Source organism: Ruditapes philippinarum, unplaced genomic scaffold, assembly GCF_026571515.1.
Source record: "Ruditapes philippinarum isolate M1 unplaced genomic scaffold, ASM2657151v2 ctg2184_1_1_1_1, whole genome shotgun sequence".
In the NCBI taxonomy this organism is placed as follows: Eukaryota; Metazoa; Mollusca; class Bivalvia; order Venerida; family Veneridae; genus Ruditapes; species Ruditapes philippinarum.
In genome coordinates this window covers 169,404-191,534 of record NW_026860819.1, presented here as the reverse complement: position 1 = coordinate 191,534, position 22,131 = coordinate 169,404, and the positions used below count along the sequence as shown (strand labels likewise).

General features: G+C 30.6%; 1 protein-coding gene across 3 annotated transcripts; it reads right to left on the bottom strand.

Annotated features, from left to right (window-relative positions):
• Positions 1-821: 821 nt before the first annotated feature.
• LOC132713482 (tyrosine aminotransferase-like) lies at positions 822-22,027 on the bottom strand. Of its 3 annotated transcripts, XM_060696103.1 has the most exons (12): positions 20,363-20,531; positions 17,782-17,955; positions 17,010-17,114; positions 14,352-14,419; positions 11,661-11,819; positions 11,093-11,284; positions 9,563-9,645; positions 9,162-9,231; positions 8,455-8,667; positions 6,851-6,949; positions 5,905-6,043; positions 822-4,843 (listed from the first exon to the last, which is right to left on the bottom strand). In XM_060696103.1, the coding sequence occupies exons 1-12, from the start codon at positions 20,436-20,438 to the stop codon at positions 4,821-4,823; spliced, it is 1,401 nt and encodes a 466-aa protein (XP_060552086.1). In that variant the 5' UTR covers positions 20,439-20,531; the 3' UTR covers positions 822-4,820. The 3 variants fall into 3 exon arrangements, with proteins under 3 accessions (XP_060552086.1, XP_060552087.1, XP_060552085.1); XM_060696104.1 differs by lacking the exon at positions 20,363-20,531 and adding an exon at positions 21,869-22,027 and having other exon boundaries at positions 822-6,043; XM_060696102.1 differs by having other exon boundaries at positions 822-6,043.
• Positions 22,028-22,131: the final 104 nt, after the last annotated feature.

Sequence of the window (22,131 nt, the reverse complement as noted above, 5' to 3'; positions counted from 1 at the left end):
GGACAGTTCCCATGGCCAGTAGATGACCCTTATTGATTTTGAGATGAAAAGTTCAAAGGTCAAGGTCACAGTGTAAACCCTTTATCTGCCCATTAACTTGAGAAGGAATAAGCCTTGGTTTGTGAATCTTGGATTGGACATTACCCATGTAAAGAAGGTAACATCAAAAGTCATTTGGTCAAAATTCACAGCGACAATGAAAAATCCTTGTCTGATCAATGATAGCCTGGTTGATTTCTTTTAAGTTTTCAACTGAGTCCTATCACACTATGATAGTTTACATCTTCTGACAGCACATACTTACAAGTATGTAATGCTCAAACATGTGGAGCTCTTTTTATACTTTTGGAGCTATTGCCCTTTTTATTTGTTCATACATATTTTTTGTCATGAGTGTAACTCAAAAAGTATTAGCTTGAAATTATTGATAATCACAGAAAGGAGAAGTGCATTGCTAAATTCTCACCCAGCTGGAACCAAGTGATTAGCCTTTGTCACCAGTACAAACTGTATAATGTTAGTAGCTCATTACAATGTCAATTGGCATCCTTTGTCTTAACAACTTCTTTTCTGAAACCACTGGGTCAAATTTGATGAAATTTTTCTGGGATGTTAATATAGCATGAAGATCTGCTAAAATTGTTCAAATGGTTCTGCTCCATTGAGTATGTGGTCAGAAGGGCTAAAAGAAGACTTACTTGATTCGAAAACAAAGGAAAATCCCAGCTGAATGTGCCAACTGGTCATTGAGAAATACATTGTAGTCCGGGCAAAAAAAATTGGAAGAAAGCTCAACATATGAAATAACAACAAGAGTACAATCATTCTCCAAGTAAGTTTTTATTGGATATAATTCAACAACTCAAAAAGATAAAATCTGTTAACAAATGATTTAATATTTTCTACATAAACAAAGTAATCGTGGTTATCATGATTGTTCAACAAAATTAGATAATTATGAACCTGTCTGAAATCCACAATTTGACAGGTTTCAAACCTAAACCAGTCCGAAACCTGCAATGTCACTGAAAAAGCAACCAGTCTATATCGGTGATTGGTTAAGTAAAAGAAATCAGCAAATACAAAGAAGGTAAAAAGTTAAAGAAATAATGAATATTGAAAATCAAGAACCAGGCATAAGATATGATCAAAATGAAATTGATTTAATATCATACCTTGATTTAATATCATAACTTTGATTTAACTTGGAACAAAACATGAATCTTGTTTTCTCTAAAATGAAACAACATCTTTTTCCAACACATTTTTTTCCTAAAAACTAAAGTAAATACATTTCAAAATGCTAAATGGAAAAAAAAAGATTCAATTCAACTTTTTTTCAAAATATCAAGTTCTTATGTGTCAAAATTGAGTAAAATTTTTAAAAGATAATGACTTGTAAACTTATTATATACATACTTGTAAACTTATTATATACATACTTGTAAACTTATTATATACATGTACATGTCTGTTAAAAATGAACAACTTATTATCATCAACAAGATATATCATTTGGAAGAAAATAAGGTTAAGGATTTTATTGTTCATAACAATTATACAATATTGTATATACATAAGTTATAGTATATTTATTATAAAAATGGCTCAAATAACAGATACCAAAATGTGTTAATATTTAAATTTAAAGTACACATCATGAATACCCTGAAGTCCACTTCAAGCTGTCACATATATATCTTTGAGATCCTTGTAAATATTTGGTTTAAATAAAACTAAGTAATGTCATGATATAAATATATATATAAAGAAGTCACAGCTGCCTTTAAGTTCCAATAAAGTCTTACTTGTGTTTAGGTATCTATACCAATGTATTCATTCTGCTTATCTAGGTATATATATTAAACATGTAAGAAAACATTTCCGGTTAAACAAAAAAAAATTAGGTATGACCACCCTAATGGGCACTATAAGGAACTTAAAATTGACAGAATAGGTCAGATATATGCTTTAAAGGTCACCTGCATACAAAATTTAAGCAAAATTGACAGTACAATAAACAAGTTGTGCACATTTTTCTGAACCTAAGCTCAGGTATTGGAAGTGCTCTTTTTCAGAAATGAGGAGACATTAAATAAACTATAATACCATCCTTATGAAAAATGGTTTCCCATTACTAAGAAACAAAATCTTAATAATATTTACAAATAAAGTTGACACTTCTGGGGTTTGAACCCAAGCCTCTAAGTTTCAATGCATTATACAGTAATTCTAGCCTATTTGAATAATCTTCAAAGCAGAGGTAATGCATTAGGATGGTCATACCTTAATAGCAACCAAAACAAAGCTTATAACTACAGATACAAAGTTCTTTTCCAAGCATATTTTTTCAAGCATTTTTGTGTTTACTTTCTTTGCTGATAATAATTAAAAATGTATGTACATTTCACTGGAGAAAGCCTCGATCAGTCTTAATAAAATTCTAATAATAAAAATTGAGCTCTAAAACCAGGTTTCACTTATAGAGAAATATCATAAATAAAGATATGTGTAACTGAATTATGAAGCCAGACTTTGGCACTTTTTCATCAAAGATTCAGAGATTTACTGTAAATTGTAGAATTTCATTGACAGTTTTGAAAATGAAACAATAACATTAAAATGTGGCCCAGTCTTGGTCATGATGCTATCTATGGAAGATACAAACATAAATCTTAAAAAAAAAATTCTCAGTTTTTTTTTGTTTTTTTTAAATAATCGAACAAGCAATGTTTAAATAAAGTAAAAACTTTAAGTAAATAAGTTTGGGAATGACCATTGTATAGATTTGTTACATGTAAATTGTACCGATTGAAAAGAAAAGCAAATGCTACCTTTAACAACCAAGCAATTGTTGGCTTGTTTAGCTATGCAAAGTTCAAGTATGAACATATTTGTTTGTTGACTAAGTTAATTATTGACTGACAGTATGCTTTTTCACATTATTTTGTTCTTATATTATATATAATAATAATGGTTATGCGGTAAATACATATTTAAAGCTAATTTTGATAATAAACATATAAAAAAATACACAGGTGAAAATATGACTTTTTATGTCTTGTGTGGTACTTTTATGTTTAGTAATAATTATCAAACATAAAAACACCAGAATTAAAAGCTTCAAGAAAGTAAATAAAATTGAGATATTGTTCAAAATGAATAAAAATGGAGATTTATTAGTACGTCTGAGATTCAGTACTTATGTAAAACATTAAAATATAATGTAAAACTTACATATTTAATGTAAAACTTTCATAATTATTTAATGTAAACATTTATAAATAAACAGAATAAAATGCAATATGTATAATCTTATTAAAAGATGACTTAGTACACAACAATTTGGATGGAATTGGACAATACATGACTTACATGACTACATGTATTGGTCCTTTACTATAATCCCTGGTCTAATATATATCACTAAATGTCACACCAACACCACAGGTGTTCAGCATGTTGATTGGTAACCAATCAACGCGACAAACACCTGCGACTTACACAACATAACACTAAACATATAGAGGGAGGTTCAGTACTGAATTTATTGAATGTGTTGAATAACATTGTATTATGGGAGCCTCTGGCAAGCATAATATTATTTTAATCATAGAGTTCAATAAACTTAGTTATGAAGCTAAACAAATGTAATATTCTTTTTATCACATATCCAAAATAACTTTTTATGGTAAAAAAAAGGTGTCATTTTTCATTGATGCGCTTATAGTGTCACGCCAACATTTAGTGCATCTTTACCTATGTAAATATAATACAAATGATGTTAAATCAAAATAAATGCATGGAAGTTTAGTTCTGTTTATATGAGGTGGCAAAAGCAGCATGGGTATGTGATAATTAACAAATGAGCCGTGTCACGACAAAACCAACATAATGGCTTTGCGACCAGCTAGATCCAGACTAGCCTGGGCATCTGTGTAGTCTGATCAGGATCCATGCTGTTCGCTTACCAACTCTATTACAAGTAGAGAAACTGATAGCGAACAGCATGGATCCTGATCAGACTACGCGGATGCGCAGGCTGGTCTGGATCCATGCTGGTCGCAAACCCACTATGTTGATTTTGTCGTGACGCGGCTCAAATATTGTTCTTTACAAAACATCATTAACATTCAATAATTTATACAATATCTTTAACTATACAATTTGAATTTAATGGCAATTTACCTCTACAATTCTTATTCAACAGAAAATGTTTAACTTTACAGCATAATTTGGTCATTTAATCATTAAAAAAAAAAAAAGTGTTTAAATAAATTCCTTTCCGTAAGGAAAACAGCAACTAACAAAAAAAAAATACATGTCAATCTAAAATATTGTCTAGATTTTCACAAGTTCAAAATGTCCTTTTTGAGGTTTATTTAATTTCACTCTTCTTGTAAGTGATTAGTTATATCTTTGAATTAAATACCAGTACCAGTTTTGCAGTATTTATAAATATATTTAAAATTTAAACTGATCAGTAATCTAATCCAAGATTGCTTTCCAGTATCTATGCCATAGCAGTTTAATTCTGCCATGTTTTTATCAAAGACTCTTGTACAGGGTAATTGCCATTAGATTTGACAAGTAATAAAAATTATAGCTACACTTAAAATTCATAATCAAAACATGTATCAGCATTTGCATAATTGGTTGACAGTAAAAGATTGTCAAGAAGTGATTACCGTACATTATTTGTTCATTTTCTGCATAGCTGAATGGCTGTTGCAGTGTAGTTCAAACATGTTCCTGGAAAAACTTGTATGTCTAAGCAAGTACATGTACTCTCATTTATCTGAAATTCTGTCTTTGTATCTTTAGTAGGGCCTAAAACCTCTCACTAAAGTAAAACAAACTTTCATATTACACATAGGTAATGTAAGTAAGTAAAAAATGATAATTTGCTTTAAAGTAAATACAAAAAAAATGATATGTAGCATCCAAAATATAACCAAAATTAAATGCATATATGAAACAAAATCTGAAAACGGACCCTAAGATCTTAAAACAAATTGAAACTTAAAAAAAAGAAATTAAGAATAAAAATAAACAAAAATATCATGCACCTAACATTACTGCTGTGCATACTTGTACATACATAAATGCATATTTTTTGTTGATAAAAAGGATATTTCTTTTTAATTTGTTAATTTACAGACAGCTTGAAAAAAAAACACCAACAACATAAATTTATTCATGGAAGGCTTTTTGTTCTTATGTCTTTCTATTATATACATTTTTTGTAAACTTTTTACTATATAGCCTAATGTGATGTCACATGGTGTTATTTTGATCTATCATCCTGGAAATGAATATCACCCGATCAATTATTTTTTGCAATATTCCCCAGGGGCAAGAAGTCTATACTGACTTAAGAAAATGTAATGTTCTAGTTCTCTCCCCTGGCCTCTGTGCTCTGTGTGCCTCAGACACTTGCAATGTGCACCAGTGTAAAAAGCTCAAGTAATAATGCATAGCAGTGAAATATTACATTAAAATGTTGGTTTGGTATAATAATAATAAAATAACACATCTCTCAGTGTAATAGTGCATATTAGCAACCCAAGAACTGAAATAACACCCTCGACTCCGAGTATAATAGTATGAAATATTCAAATTATTTATATTTCTTTCATTTTTGCTGCTATATAAATTACTCTTAATGTTTATCAAAAACAGTTTTAACTTCAAAAATAAGACATTATAACACAAAGACTTAAACATATTCATGTGTGATGTAACTTGATGATGTAACCCTATATACAATTAGAGGCATACTTTAGATTACCATCATTAATATATCATGTAAATAACAAACAAAATTTTGTGTATTGAATGCTTAAGTCAGTCTTTATCACAACAACAACAATATTCATTCTATCCATTTATCGTCATACCCACCATGCAAATGTTTTCCATTTGATTTTGGATGTTCTTGGAAATGCTGTTCACAAAACTCTTTGATTCTGTCACATGCTTCAATCAACTTTTCCTGCGGAACTGTGAGCACTACTCGGAAAAAGTTTGGGAAGTCAAAACACTGAAAAAGTAATTTAAAAAGACATGATTAAAGAAACAAAATCAAACTAAGATTCACCAAGGCATATTATTTTCACCTTAACATTAATTTAATCAAGTGGGAAGGCATAACAATTATACACAGCAAAGACTCATATTCTAAAGGTTAGTTATACAGTAATTCAAAATTTCATTCATTTGATTTTTTTTTTCAGGGTGAAAAAGTTTCTTGTTACTCAGGTAATTTTACAAAGTATTACAGCAATTTCAACTGACACAAATAAAAGGTCTGGTCAGAGATTATTGGCTTAGAGTAATAGAGTAATAGTAATTTAGGCAGATTAATTACACTGTTTCTATCACTATAAATACTTGTCATACAACTTTCTGTGACACGACATAGTTTGTTCGTTTTGTTTCGGTTTTAAGTAACACAGATACTGAAATAGTCATATGGCGACTTTCCAGCTTAATAGGTGGAGGAAAACCTCAGATGCCCTTCTTTGCATTATTTCAGGCACAAGAGCACTTGAGTAGAACTACCAGCATTCCGCAATCTAGCTGGATAGCTTCCTCATGCGAAATACCCAAGTAGAGCAGTGAGTGGCAAAAGGTTTGTACTCTGCAGAGCCTGATGTAACTCAAGTAACTTATAAAAGCAATTAAGACATGGTTGTTTAAAACTCTGTAAATCATATGAGATACAATTTCTGCAGAGAAATCAAATATAAATTTCATGCAAGAATTTTTTATCAAACTTGGTCTAATGTTGAAAGGATATGTTAATATTGTCAATTAAATCATGACTGTAAGTTACAGATATATATACCTGTGCAGGAAGACAAAAAACACTTTGCTCTGTAACCAAAGCCTCGGTAAATTCTACATCATTTAGGTACTCCGTAAAATGTTCCATCTTGATACCAATCTGTAAATGAAAATAATTTTCTTTTGTAATGCCTTTACTTATAACTGAAATAATAACTAGAAATGTGTCCATAGGACACGGATGCCCCCACACGCCACTGTTCTGTCAATCTTATGACTCTAGGTCAAATATTTTTTGGACTACATGTGCCACAAGTTGAAAACTAAAAATCAACAAAGGGCCATAATTCTGTTAAATTTGGTCGCAGCAAAAATTCCTTCCTTACTACCATGTACACATTAAGGTTGTTCATCCCTGGAAGTTTAAGCAAAATCTGCCATCCAGTTTAACATGAGTTGCATTCACAAAATTTCTACATAGTATATAGTGAAAAAATCAACAAAGGGCCATAATTCTGTTAAATTTGGTCGCAGCAAAAATTCCTTCCTTGACTACCATCTACACATTAAGGTTGTTCATCCCTGGAAGTTTAAGCAAAATCTGCCATCCGGTTTAAGAGGAGTTGCGTACATAGTATATAGTGAAAAAAATCAACAAAGGGCCATAATTCTGTTAAATTTGGTCACAGCAAAAATTCCTCCCTTTACTACCATCTACACATTAAGGTTGTTCATCCCTGGAAGTTTAAGCAAAATCTGCCATCCGGTTTAAGAGATGTGGCGTTCACAAGATTTCGGGACGTACGTACGGACGGACACTCGGACGGACAAGTGCAACGCTATATGCTCCCACTCTGTGGGGGCATAAAAATGGGAGATCCCTAGAATGCAATTAAAGCCATCAGTGAAATAAAGTAGCCCAGTTTAATTTTGACCATGACTTATTTCTGTTTATTTCTTTACTAGTTAATTAAAGATGTTAATGTGATGGGTTTTTTTTTTCAAGTCAAGCTTTAAAATGCTTTTTTTTTATAAACTAAAGGGTTCAAGAGACCAGACTGTTGTACAATTAGTTTTCTGTATATTCATATATAATCTTTTAAAGCCTGACATTATACATATAAAAACATCACTCTGAATTTGTATTAGATATACTATCAGGACAATAGACACATGTAAGATAAATTTCAAGTCTAAAAGGCTATAATGGTTGGGAAACCATGTTTGAAGCATTATCACTTTTGACTGGAAGTTTTATTTCAACATATCTACGGGTATTTAAGTTTGATCGTCAGGAAAGCTTGAAGCTGATTCTAACTAATCACAAATCTCGTTTCATAGAACAAAACAACACTGATGTAACATTAGGAATCATACTGTATTGTTTCTATTTAATGCCCCTGGGGGTTTGCATTTTTCAAAAGGGGGTCAGTAATTAGAATTATAAAAATGTGCTTTAAAATATGTTTAATAAAGATGCAATTTATTATAAAAATCATTATTCATGATTATGATTTAATATAATACAGGCTTTAAAAAAAAAAAAGATTTTACATTACTGGAGGGTCATCATCTTTTTCACTAATTAGAGGGGTGAATTTTATGGAAACAATATGGTAGTTGTGACTCCCTAATTCATCTCTCTTTATTATGCTTTATACTTACCATCATATACATAGCTCCCTGTGGCATGACTGGTGTAAGACCTGGAATCTTTGAAATCTTTTCATAGAATAATTTGGCGTTTGACTCGATAAATGTAAGAGTGTCTGTGTAGAATGATTTTGGTGTGTCTTTAAGTATTTCTGGTAGTGCTGCCTGTATTAGAGTATTTGGACCCAAAATCTTCTGTGACAGACACATTAAACCTTTACGAACCTGAAAAATAAAACAGCACAGTCATGAATTTCGTGCTAGCCACTGGCTTTCTGTAGAGGTAATTATAAACTGTCCTATTGTACTCAATGTTGCAGACATAAACTTAACAATGGATGTTTCTCTACATTCAAAAGAAAACAAGTGAATACAAACAAATTAAAGCATCATATGCAGTGTTAACCCTTATCTGTCACAACTTACTGTTAACGCCTATCCATAACCAATTTTTACAAAATTTAAGGTTTTAAGTTAATAAAAGGACATAACTCCAAAAAAATATTGCCTTCATGATAGTGCCCTTATCTTACGCTGATAAGCAAATATTCCAAGGTTCCTGTTGATATCTTTCAAAGTGTTTTAATAATGAAAGTTTTGCATGACGATAATAACAATGATGATGACACGGCAGCGGTCAAATATAGAAGGACTTTTTTTTTTAAACAGACAATCTAAAGAAAGTTAGGTAAGGTTTAATCTTTAATAAACATGTTTACTTCTTCTTGGAAGATATCCTGTCTGTCATAGATTACAATCCACCCCAATCTCCAGCCAGGAATCAGAAATCTGTAACATAAAAATTGTGTTTTTACCTGCTGTTAATATTGATCAAAAAGATAAATATGCTTCTTTACAATAAAATACAAGTAAATACTTAATTAACAAAGGTAACTTTCTAGCTCTAAAGTGACAGAGATTGGTTTACAGCTTTTACAAGTGTTACACTTATGCATTTTCGCATATACAATTCAAAATATGAGATGTTAGTTCTTATTTATTACTGTAACCTTAAATCTTTGTCTTTTTTATCAACAATGATATATAAAAGCAACTAAAAGTTTTGGATTCTAAATAAACACCAAAATAGCCGTTATTTAAGTCATATATAAAGCAATACCTTTTTGTGAGCCCACTGCAGGATAATATTGGGACAGTCTCTGTCAAGGATGCCAGTGGATGGTAAGCACAGCCACTAAACACCTGAAATTATATAAAAGTAACAATAAGTGCTCATTGGAAATAAACACATTTGATTCAGTTACAAAACAAGTTTTTTGTTTTTAAATCTATAATAGTACAATGTCATACAATAACAAACAATGACAAAGAGTACTTGAGACTTGATAAAATTCCACACTTTAGGCTTAATGATATTAACCTTTTACCCCATGAGCATATTGTGAAAAATGGCCGTTTTCATTGAAAAGCCTCCTGTTACAAGTTCAAACTGCTATGAAACTATGGAAAATGCTTCAATACTGATGAAACTTGGCAAAAATGTTGACTGGACCCTAGCCACTGTAACAGCATGCTCAATCGTAAATTTCCTGTTACCATGGCAACGAGGGACATCTCAAAATTGCGAAAAATCACTATTTTGCACTGTTTTTTCCATCAAAACTGATTTGAAAGTGCTACAACTTCTCAATGAATTGAGATAGAGTAAAAGGCTTTTCAGCGTCGGTTACGAGTTACCCTAAGATTGATCAGAGGCCTTTTGAAACCTGTCACATGTCCAAAATTTTCTTGGCAATGAAGGGGACTACTGCCCCCCCCCCTCAAATCCCCCCAACAGAAGGGGGCACATCCCCCTTCTGGCAATCCCCTGATGTACCATTTTGATGGGTGGCAGCGCCGAAAAAGTTGTCACTTTTTTAAACAACATTTCTTAAACGAAAAACAGCGTTTGGGGTCTAAATAGGGCATTTTTTCACTGTTTGAGGCCTCAAAAAAAAGGGGGGGGGGGGGGCAAAAAGCCATAAAAACACGTCTATGTGAGGTAAAAGGTTAATATGATCATAGGCTGGCATTTATCTTATAACACTGATTTAAGTGATAAATGGAAAACAATTCTTTTACATAAATCATAAGTTTAAATAATATACAAAATTGAAAGGTAACTTTTTACATTCTTTGTCAGCCATTACATGATAAAATAGTTCTGTTGAATACCCTAACAAGATAAAAGTTAAGCTAATACTTTCCAATGAAAAGGGGGACAACTATACCTATAATCTAAACTTAGCTAAATAGAGTTATATGTAACATTGATTAAATAGGTCATTTCTGCAAAAGTACATAATACTACATTATGAATTCATCTTTAAACTGGGGCATAAACTTGTACAAGGTTGTTTAAATAATATGTTTACCTGGATTACCAGGCCAGACATTATTGTTTTATTAGCAGAACAGTAGTTTATATACCTGGCACTTAACCAAAGATTTTACAAACAGGTCAACATCGTCATATTGGTATAAAAACATTAAGGCAAAATATACAGTTAACCTTGAATGTAAAATTCCTTAGCCCAGATAAAACATAATTCACTTATAAGACCACCCTTCCATTAAGACCATTTTAATCAAGAACCATTTGTGGTCTTAACACATGGACAAGAGAGTATAAATATGTATAAAAACTTACAAAATGTTCATATATTTCATCAGCTATGACTGGAACTTTGTATGTTTCACAGATCTGTAGGAAGTCCTTCAAATGTTGTTTAGAGAATACACTTCCACAGGGGTTTGATGGGTTGTTGAGAATAATAGCTGCCGTGTGGTCATCTATCAGAGATTCCAGGTGGTTCAAATCTATCTCCCAAGATTTCTCTGGCTGTAAGAAACAAGCTTATTTCCTATAGTTTCAACTTTTTACATTGTTAATTAAACATTAAAGACAATTTGTCATTTTTAAGCCAAAAAAAAAACTCTTTTCAAAATAAATCACAAACTGGTCCATCAATTTTTAGCAGAAATTAAATTACAAATTTTGAACAAAAATATTTTTTTTATACAAAATATGTGTTTGCAAATGATTACTCTTACAATAAATGATATAGAATGTGAGACTATATAAAAAAGTCCATTTACCATATGGAAAAGTAATGACCTCTGTCAAGGTCATGTTATTTTAATGACCTTGATAAAGATCATTTTGATGACCTTTGTCAAGGTCATGTTGTAGTTATTAAAAGTGTACTCATACATACCAGAAGACTGTAGTGTTTGACTTGAATACCCAATGACTCTGCTAGTGTTTTATATATAGAAAATCCAGGTCTTGGTATTAAAATATTCTGTCCCGGGTTTGCGAGGCAAGTTATGCATAAATCCAGTGCCCCTGAACACCCACTTGTCAACACTATGTCCTGTAAGGAAGAAAACACAATAGGTAAAAATAAGTCCTTACTAGACACAATTTTCATTTAATATAATTATGTAAATTACAAATTATAACACTTATAGATCTAATAGCAGTTTCTTATATCATGAATGATTGCAATGCTTTGTCACAAAACTTACACATAAAAGTAAAAATTTTTTTTTACAGTTTAACAATAACATCATTTACAGCACTACATTAATAATCTTAAAGAGTTTCATAGCTGAATTCTAAATATATTATCTAATTGTCTCAGGAATGAACTAGAGATGCAGTAAAGTTTTTTGTTTTTTTCCAAGCAGTTTGTTTGCAATGGACTGGTGCTGCTTCGAACTTGGACCAGTCTTTGTAAATGCTAGGAATATCACTAGCAAAATATCAATGAATGTGCAAATTGGCTCTGACTTTATACTTTAGTCCAAAGAATTTTTAGACAATCAATGATTTAAGGAAACAGCTAAATATTTTACATATTAAATAACTGTCAGAAAGTACACCATAAAGAACCTTAAATCTGACAAAAATGCACTTTATAACATTTAGTAAATTCTTCAAAATGTCATGTTTGAAATACCACTGACATCTGACACTGTGATATATAAACACAGTTCTAAATAAAGAAATCTTTTCTGAACTTAAAATTATATGCTTCAGTGTCCCGTGCAAAGAACTGGCATTAAAAATTTGATAACATTTACCAGTAATTTTTACTGTCTCTCTGTTTCGTGTAAAACAACTACAACTTTGAAATGCAAAGTAATATTCACCCGTTTGATGATTATAACTAGAACTGTGTGAGCAGGAAAAGCTGAAAAGAACACTTTAAAAAATTACAGTGCCCTGGCCAGGCATCAAACCTGGGATGTTTGGTTGGTCCGTTTTTGCTTTTTTTAAATTACACAGACACTGTTTTAAAAGGTCATAATGTTGACTTTTAAAGACCACATATGTCCTTTTAAAGCATTTTTTTAGGCACAGCTGGGCGGGCAACTAAGGTAGAACCATCTACTGTCTGTTAGTAAGATGAAATGAATTACTTGAGGGACTAAAACTGTAACTACTATTAATGTCTTCAGGTACAGTAGGGTTATTTTCCCCCGGCTTGATTTATTAATAAAGTTGTATGAAGATGTCAGTATGGTATTTACCATTAATTTAAATGGGCTGGTAAACAAATGACTGTAAATTATAGACCAATGTCATATACACATTTAATATGAGCCGCGTCATGACAAAACCAACAAAATGAGTTTGCGACCAGCATGGATCCAGACCAGCCTGCGCATCCGTGCAGTCTGATCAGGATCCATGCTGTTGGCTTACAAACCCTATAACAAGTAGAGAAACTGATATCGTACAGCATGGATCCTGATCAGACTGCGCGGATGCGCATGCTGGTCTGGATCCATGCTGATCGCAAACGCACTTTGTTGTTTTTTGTAGTGACACCAATGTCATATACACATTTAATATATACTTTAAACATAAATATTTTATTCAGCAAATTTTCATATTATACAGAAAAGCTAAATTAAAATACAACATTACTGCTATAAAGTCTGGCTGTATTATACTGGACGAAACACTGCAGAGAAACTAAACCTTAATTATGCCCAGTGTTTTTCTACATATTTATCCAGTTTGTTCTCATGTAATACTATGATATCAAACAACTAGTGATTCAGAACAATTAGGAAAATAACGAAAGTTGGATTCTTCAACATGCTCAAGAATCAAACCTTTTCTTTAATACAGTGATCACAATTTCCTTCATAATTTTCATTATTTAATAAAATATTCAATAAAATACAAACAAGCGATACTCTCTTGTTTTCAATAAAATAAATATGATTGAACTGTGATGCTCATAATTATACATGCATGTAGTTGAAGGATGGTTTCAATTCAAGGGAAATATTTTAAATTCACTGAACTCATGAGATTCACTGATTTTTATCTGTGTATTGTTATTTCCTATTAACCCACTATACATACTATACATATATTACAGACTTCACAACCAAACCAAAGTCAAGAATAAATATTCATGTTTTATCTCAAATACAGTATGAAAAGCAAAAATTGAGCAAATATTTAGTATCAAATGCTATATTTTGGACATGCCACTGCATTTGACAAACCATTGATAGCCTGGTAATTTTCTATCAATCTTGAATTCTTGAGGAATCTGAGAATTCTTAATGGCATGAGATTATTGATACATCTAAAATAGTAATTTGTATATCTGACCTTCAGTAAATGTGTTGTATATCTGACCTTCAGTAAATGTGTTGTACCTTTGGCATATATGGAATAAATGTCCATATAAAACTCTTGCCTTTCATAAGTTATACTGTAGTTTATCTCAAGGGATAATTTTGAATATTCAAGAATAAATAGATCTCTTCATTTAGGACATGAACTCATGTATGTCAATGGTAAAATACTTTCATTTGTGTGAGTCAGTGAATAATAATTTCATTTTCTGAATATTGCTATAAAAGTATATATATTATACCTTTGACTCCACTTGACTGGTTTCCTCAGACACATACTCAGCTACAGCTTTCCGTGCATCTTCATAACCTTGAAAAATATATATTTAACTATATATATATTTAGTAAAACTTTATTCTTAAACTCAGGCAACATATCATTACTTTCAAGAGTCTAAGAGACCAGGCTTCAATGTTCAACCAGGATAGAAGATTAGCGCCAAGTCAATGAGCCATGAGTTACAGAGCCAGCAACACCAGAGACCTGAGGATAGATTCAGGCGCAAAAGTACAATTCCACACTAGTATAAGAGCATCATAGTCCGGCCATTCTACATTAAAGCCTTGGTCTGTCTGACCAGACACTTAACTGTTGACTTTTTTAATTTGATATCATAAAATACCTATGATAGACATTAATAGTTTTAAATTCAAGTGATACAAGACAATCATTCAAGTTATTATTGGCATTGTAACTATGTTTTTATTTCTATTAAAAAGTCTTCCATGGCGAAAGCTTTTTCATTTTAATTTTGAATTAATGAGCCTAAAATAAGTTGGTTGTTACCAAGGGTAATAGACAGTTTATTACAAGATAATATTTAATACAATTAATTGCATATAATGAAGGACAACCTATATGCAAGGACTCCTGTTTATGATTTATTAACGCTATCCTGTTCTAGACAAGTGAGATAATTTAACCCATAACCGAGTTTCTAGATTTTAAGTGCAATGCAGACACTTTAAACTTTACACATTTTTTCCACCTTTTCTGAACTAGTTTTGGGACACAGACTTGTTATATATCTATTCCTATTAATTTCAGTAATTTTTAAATTAAATGTCTTGAAGTGTTGAAGCTTAAATTTACTGAAATAAGTTGTGATTATGTTACACTAAGGGGATGTGAAGACTTATCAGGCTCTATTTTTTGTGACAAAGTCAGTCATTATTATGCAAGAGTTAAATAATTGTTAAACTAAAAACACATTTAAGAGGGAAAAATACACAGAATAAAACATTTGTGAACAAAGATTTGTAACCATTTTAGAATAAATTAAACAGTTAATGCATTACAGCATATAAATTGGTATTCATAGCAAACAATGAATACCTGAAAAAGGCTGTTATAATCTATGAATTTTAACATACATAAAGTGATCGTTTTGGAACATTGCCAGCAATTCACCAATACCTGTATCTTTATCTGATATTGAAACACTGTTTACTATTAAAGTCAATATGGTACTGTATTTGTTTCATAAAAATAATAACGCTATATTCTTAAACAATTTGTTTGACGAGTATATTTTTTGTTTTACAATCAAGTAGACCTATATACATGTATACTGGGACAGTGCTCTATACAGAACTGTTCAAATCCTGGACAAAATAATTGGCAATACAGAACTTATTTATGAATTGTGACAGTTTACCAGACATATAATATCATAATTACAATGTATTCATATTACCATTAAGATAAACTAGCCGACAGATTTATTGCAAATAAATATTAGAAATTTCAAAAACATTTACATATCCCTATAAAATGGTTGCTTTAATTATATTGAGAGTAAGTTAGAGAGTAAGATAATGAGAAATAAAATTAATAGTAAACCAAATACAGAATGTTTTCTATCATTTCAGAAGTGTTTCAACCATTAAAATTTTACAAACATGATAACAATATTTGTAGAAAATAAAGTGGAATAATATTATAAAATTAAATCATTATTTTAAGAGAAAGAGAGAAATCATCTACAAATGAAGGTGTCACTTTAAATCCCTTACAGAGTTTAATGTATGTTTATTCATACTTCAATGCTACCATAACCCCTATGGGAGACTATATCCAGAGCAGGGATTTTTGTTGGGGCTCATTTTATAGCCGTTTAATATTGGATCATATTCCCAATTGAAAATAGTATGTTATTTTCCCAATCCACAGGAAAAATTCCTAATTGAAAGTTACAAAAAATAAAAACAATTTTTAACAAAGCATCGCTAAAATTCCCAAATCCATGGGTATGGGTCTTATTCCCAAAATATGGGTCTTCTTCCAAAGAAAAAGTCCCTGCAGAGAAATGTCAAGTTAGAATTTCACTTTTTGGAAGCTATTGCTTTTGTTTGTTTCGGTTTTTATGCAGATTTAACACATTCTTGATCATATCTTGGCTTTCGCTCTGCCTGACCGGCTCTCCTGGGTAAATATCCAGTATAACCAGTTTCTCTGCAAGTGACCGTCTGCATATCCCACATGATTTTTTAATAAAATATGAGAGACAAATAACCATAAGACTCAATTGCTGAGGTTAAATGTCACAAACAAATTACGCCCCGCCCAAGGATTAAGCCAGCAACCTTTCAATTACAAATCATATGCTCTCCATATTGAGCTAAGCGAACACACTCGTCCAACTAATAAAGAAATACCACCCAGTAATTTTTCTCACTTAATTGGGTAGAAGCCTTAGCCACTTGATTTTGGGAAAAATTATGTAAAATTGCTGCTTTGGGAAGTAAAAAAGCAGGTTTAAGTTCAGTTTGCCAGATGTCATATATAAATTACAAATTAATAACCTGTAGATAATGAAGAAAAACAATTGGGGACAAAACATAACATCCCCTCCCCAAACTATGTTGGTTGGAGTATAACAAGTACCAGAGTAAATTACCTGTGGATGGCCCATAACCATTATATTTGTGCTGCTTGATTGATTTAATTACCGAGGTCTCAACTTCTTCTGGTACTTTAAGATTTCCAAACACTGTGGGATCACCTGAAACAAAACAATTACATGTATTTATATATGTATATATAAGTCTTCAGCCACAAAATTTTGATCAAATATTTATTGCACACTAACAATCAAATAAGGGAAACATATAAAATTAATTTCAATTCCTTTAACTTTTTTATGTATATTTCAACCATATTCAATAAAGGGGAGCGGTGGCCTAGTGGTTAAGGTGCTTGCCTCTCAACCCAGAGATCATGGGTTCGAGCCCTACTTGGGTCACGACCATGTTTCTTCATATGACACCAGTACTGGTTGGTTCCAGGAAGCGGACTCGAAAGTGATTAATCTACGTTGCAAGAACTTGTTTCGCAATCGAGCTTAAATAAATATGTTTAAACCAACCATAATCAATCAATTTTTACCACATTAGTATGCTTAATCATGAAATCAAACTGATGTGAAATTCAAATTTAAGAGATTATTTTAAAATTTGTTAAACCAAGCTGGAATAGCATATTTATTCAGGTACAAAAATGTCCAACATAATAAAGATTAAAGTTCATCTGTTTTCAAAGTACATGTACAAGTAAAACATAAAAACTTTCAGTGTCAGAAATATAATTTCAAATAAGAAAAACCAAACATTAAAAATAAAAGCAAATTTAATGTCAATATAAAAGGAAGATATTTCATCATGAAGTCTTACCAATTGAGAGAGCAATCATGTCCTTCTTTGGATTAGGTGTTAGTTTCATTCCATCAACGATACTCCTAATTGGGTTAAAGGTATTCCGTGCAATATCTGAAGACTGCACCTTCCAGCTTGAGCTAACTCTTTTACGTTTTGCCGGTGGCTCCATTTTTGCAGCACCTCCTTTCACTACAAAATCAAATATTCTTATGAAATACCATTAGGTTAAGGTCGGCTACTACATAAGACAGATTAATGCTAGAGGATTAACTTCATTAACAATGACCTAAGGTCAATCTCAGTTATTGTACTGATTTGTTTGACTTTTACTGAAAGAGTATTTATCATAAAGATATTCATTAAACATTATAATCTTTGACCATTTCTCCCTGAACTAAAATAAACCTTAAAGTGTATAAAGTTATATATCTGATGTAAAAATTATTGCTTGAATTTTAAAAAAGTTTACTTCCAAAATGCTTGTATGAAATAAATATGGTAATTCATTCCCTTAAAAGTGAATGATGCATGCACAAAATCATTGATAAACAGATAAAACCCTACTTAAAATAGCAAAATAATATTTTGTTCCGGAATATTTTATTCTGTTTCAACGTACATTATTCATGTGTATTAAATAACAGAGACATTCTATGTTACAACCTTTTCGAGAATCATTCATATAAATAATAATGGAACCAATATAATTTTACTGTTAATAAATTTTATAAAAATATTTCATATAATATAGATTTATACCCTTTAATACAAATTCAACTAATAAAAATATTTCTTCAATTTTTAGCCTCTTTTTATAACTGCCTTCTATCTAGGGTTCTTAGCAACACATTCACAAGCATAATTTTATCATTGTTGTTTAAATTGCCATGTAAAGCTGTCAAAAACTTAAGAACAGTAAATTAAAATAATTTAAAAAGATCTTTGCATATTTCTGTAAAATTAACATGTATTTCATACCTTTTCCAAAGCCTTTTTATTCCAGTATATTAAACAGAATGTGAATCTATCTCTCTGAGTAATAATGTAACGAGAATTTATATTTTGTAAATACAACCTAAACTGACCTAAATCAAAGACTTACTGCTACTTCCATAAAAATTGCTGTTTTTAATTTGTTTTTACTTTTGTTAATTTGTTCTTTCATTTAAAATAGTATTAATCAGGATCCTTTACCTGTACTTACCTTCAAGCACAATAGAATATCTTGATGAAAGAATTAAGATACTAGTAATAGCATTAAGATAATCTTAATTATCTAAGAAAAGTTAAATGTTATTTTTAAAAAGACCTCTCTTCAAATAACACTTTAAATGCAAAAACAATTGATAAGCTAAAGCCTAAACCTATCATACAGGTATTATGATTTTATCTCTGATAATCAAAGAAGCCAATTTTACAAATTGTCTCCTATATCTGTGTGATAATGATTAATCTTCTAAACACATCCTATATCTCTTGATAAAATATTCATACTTTAATCAGTTATGTTAATTTTATACAATTTTCTTTTGATATCAAATGATAGATAACATAACATTATAGACACATGCATATCGTTAGTGGGATTGGCCATATCTTTTACATATTTATAAAATTAAAAGCAACTTATAAATATAATAAAAATACAATTTAAATTGATGATGTTTGTTTATTTCTTTGGAAGATTATAATTTATGTCATCAAGTGAGTGCCATTTCAATATTTTCATGAGTGGTGCAGCCACGAGTGAAAACATGGACATAATGTGCTCTTGAGATTATATAAATTATAATCTTCCACAGAAATAAACAAATTTTCTTTTTACTTTATGCTCACTTTAAAAAAATGGTAATTCAATTAAAAATTAGTTCCGTTAAACAGTGAAATATGACAAAATGGTACTTTAAATGTTTTGAAATAGTGAATTATTAATTTTAAATCACCAATAAATTTCTATAATTAATTAGTAAGCATAAAATAAATATTTACTACTCATCAAAGCAAGGGTCAGGCTTACAAAATTCTTAAAGCCAATTAAACTTGTAATAAATATGAAATTAATTTAAAGTTAACAAGAATTTAAGAGCCTGTATTTGTATCAGTCGCAAGTAAATAATAGGTGCTTTAGAAAAATAAATAAACAATAAAATAATGATTTTGTATGTTTCTGTCTGGAGATACATAAAGTGCTTACTGAAAGCAGTAGCAGAATAAAAAGAATTATCCATTCACTGTTTTTCCCAGGAATATTCCTTTAACATACTTTAGGTCCATGCATGGCAAAATTAATCAATCTTCCTTTTTGTGAATATAGAAATATAAAGGAAAAATAAAAAAATCTAAAAGTAAATAATAAAATTAGTTTGAATAATGCACAAGAGTCAAGAAAACAATATAATCATATCCTTAAAATATTAACTGTTAACAATTATTGATAGAAAAATAGAATACTTAACATTTCAGATTAGACATTTTAACAGATCAAAATTAATTTAATTAAAACAATTAAGAAAAAAACAACAATAATAATTCATCATAACATAAACATAAGTAAATGATACAATAAGCAAAATAAACAAAATTGAAGAAATCTTACTATGATGCAAGATATGGTGACCATGGCATCCATCACCATTTCCATTTTCACAACAAACTTCTGTATTATTTTCCATTTTCCAATTAATAACTCTTCAAATTCAATTAGCTATGTGAAATATGTATACGATTTCAACTGTTATTGTAGCCTAACCTAAACTGACTGACTTACTTATTTATATACACTATTAAGCAGGTAAACATCCCCTTATGTGATACCGTAAAGTCAATAATATTTGTGAGGTATTTATTTTTCATGACCCAGTTTACAGGAATTGAATCATTATTTTTCTTTGCATTCTTTATAAATCAATGCATATAAATTCAGTAGTAGATTTATTGTCGCCTAAATTTAAATAATGATTTATAAACTTTAATAAAATGTTTGTTCAAGTCAGATTTCACAAAAATAAAGAAAGAGAAATGATCTGTCATAAATATAGTACTTGAGAAGAATTAACAAGAATAAATAGCAGCTGCTACTTTTTTTCAACTACAAATTGTGTAAACACCCTTGAATATATGATATGAAATTATCTCATTATGATGTGCATTTGCAAGACAATTACCATAAACTCATTTGAAACAAATAAATTTAATGGCACTCAAATTAAATGATTTTATAGCATTTGTAGTGCAATGAACTTATCTGTAATCTAGATCAAGTTAGCCCAGCTTGTCAGTGGAATTTTCCCATTTGGTCTTTATTTAGTCTTTATTTACAGTAAATGTTAGGGTTGACTATTGGTGTATAAATAGGTTAAAGTATTTCATCATATAAACAAAACCTACTGGACTTATTTGTTGTTGACTATCTAAAATGTATTGACACAATAACACTTTGAATGCTAGCCAGAATTATAAAGTCTGAATGGATGTTAATCTAGATGCAATAGAAACAAGATCATGATAACTTTAATGATAAACAGAGAGGTTTGAAAAATGTAGCCTTAAATACCTACAGGTACCAAACTTGGATATTACAACAAAATATAGCTCATCTTAATTATTTATTTTCTAAAATTTAATGATAATTATATAGATATGCATTCAAATATTCAGAATGAGAGGTCTTCACACAATTTTGCACAAAGAGCTGGTGCTGATTCTAGGATGGCGCACTTATTGATGACATGGTATTGCATCATCACATTTAGGCATAAACTAGTATATAAGATTACCCTTAAGTAAGTTTCATTCTGGCAGGCATCTGTGTCCAAATTTAGAAAGTTTTCCACATGTAATAATCATCAATCACATATAAAAAAAACCTACATGTGATGATGCAATACCATGCAATAACACTAATTAATGACGTTTAGGACTTTGGGTATCGTGTTCAGAGATGTAGATAATATGGTATCTATGCCTCTGCACTGTTCTAATGAATAAACATGTTCAGTATTAAAACGTAATATGAATTTGACCTCTAACTATAGGATAAGCCTATATTTTATATGCAAAACAAAGTCTAATTAACAAGCAAATTTAGAAACAAAACGGGCACCTTAGACAAAATGTAACTGCTCGTTGTACTACTGCTTCCTTATACCGCTGACATTCACTGCTTCCTGAAAGCTGCTTCGGTTAATATAGGTCTGTTTGTTTATTATTAATTGTGCCAGTTAAATTTCATTAACAAAAACGATTATATAACGTCGATTTTAACTGGTTACTGAGGGTCACACCTCCAAATCATCTGACAACTCGTCATGCGTCAATAAATATTGTGGCCTGGCTCAATGTATGATTTCTAATATTACACACTGA

Excerpts from the sequence above, each read along its gene's own strand:
- LOC132713482 (XM_060696102.1), bottom strand. The coding sequence starts at position 20,438 with ATGGAAAATAATACAGAAGTTTGTTGTGAAAATGGAAATGGTGATGGA. Across the intron at positions 11,285-11,660 it reads TCAAACACTACAGTCTTCTG|CCAGAGAAATCTTGGGAGAT; the intron begins GTATGTATGAGT and ends TGTTTCTTACAG. Across the intron at positions 9,646-11,092 it reads ATGAAATATATGAACATTTT|GTGTTTAGTGGCTGTGCTTA; the intron begins GTAAGTTTTTAT and ends ATATAATTTCAG.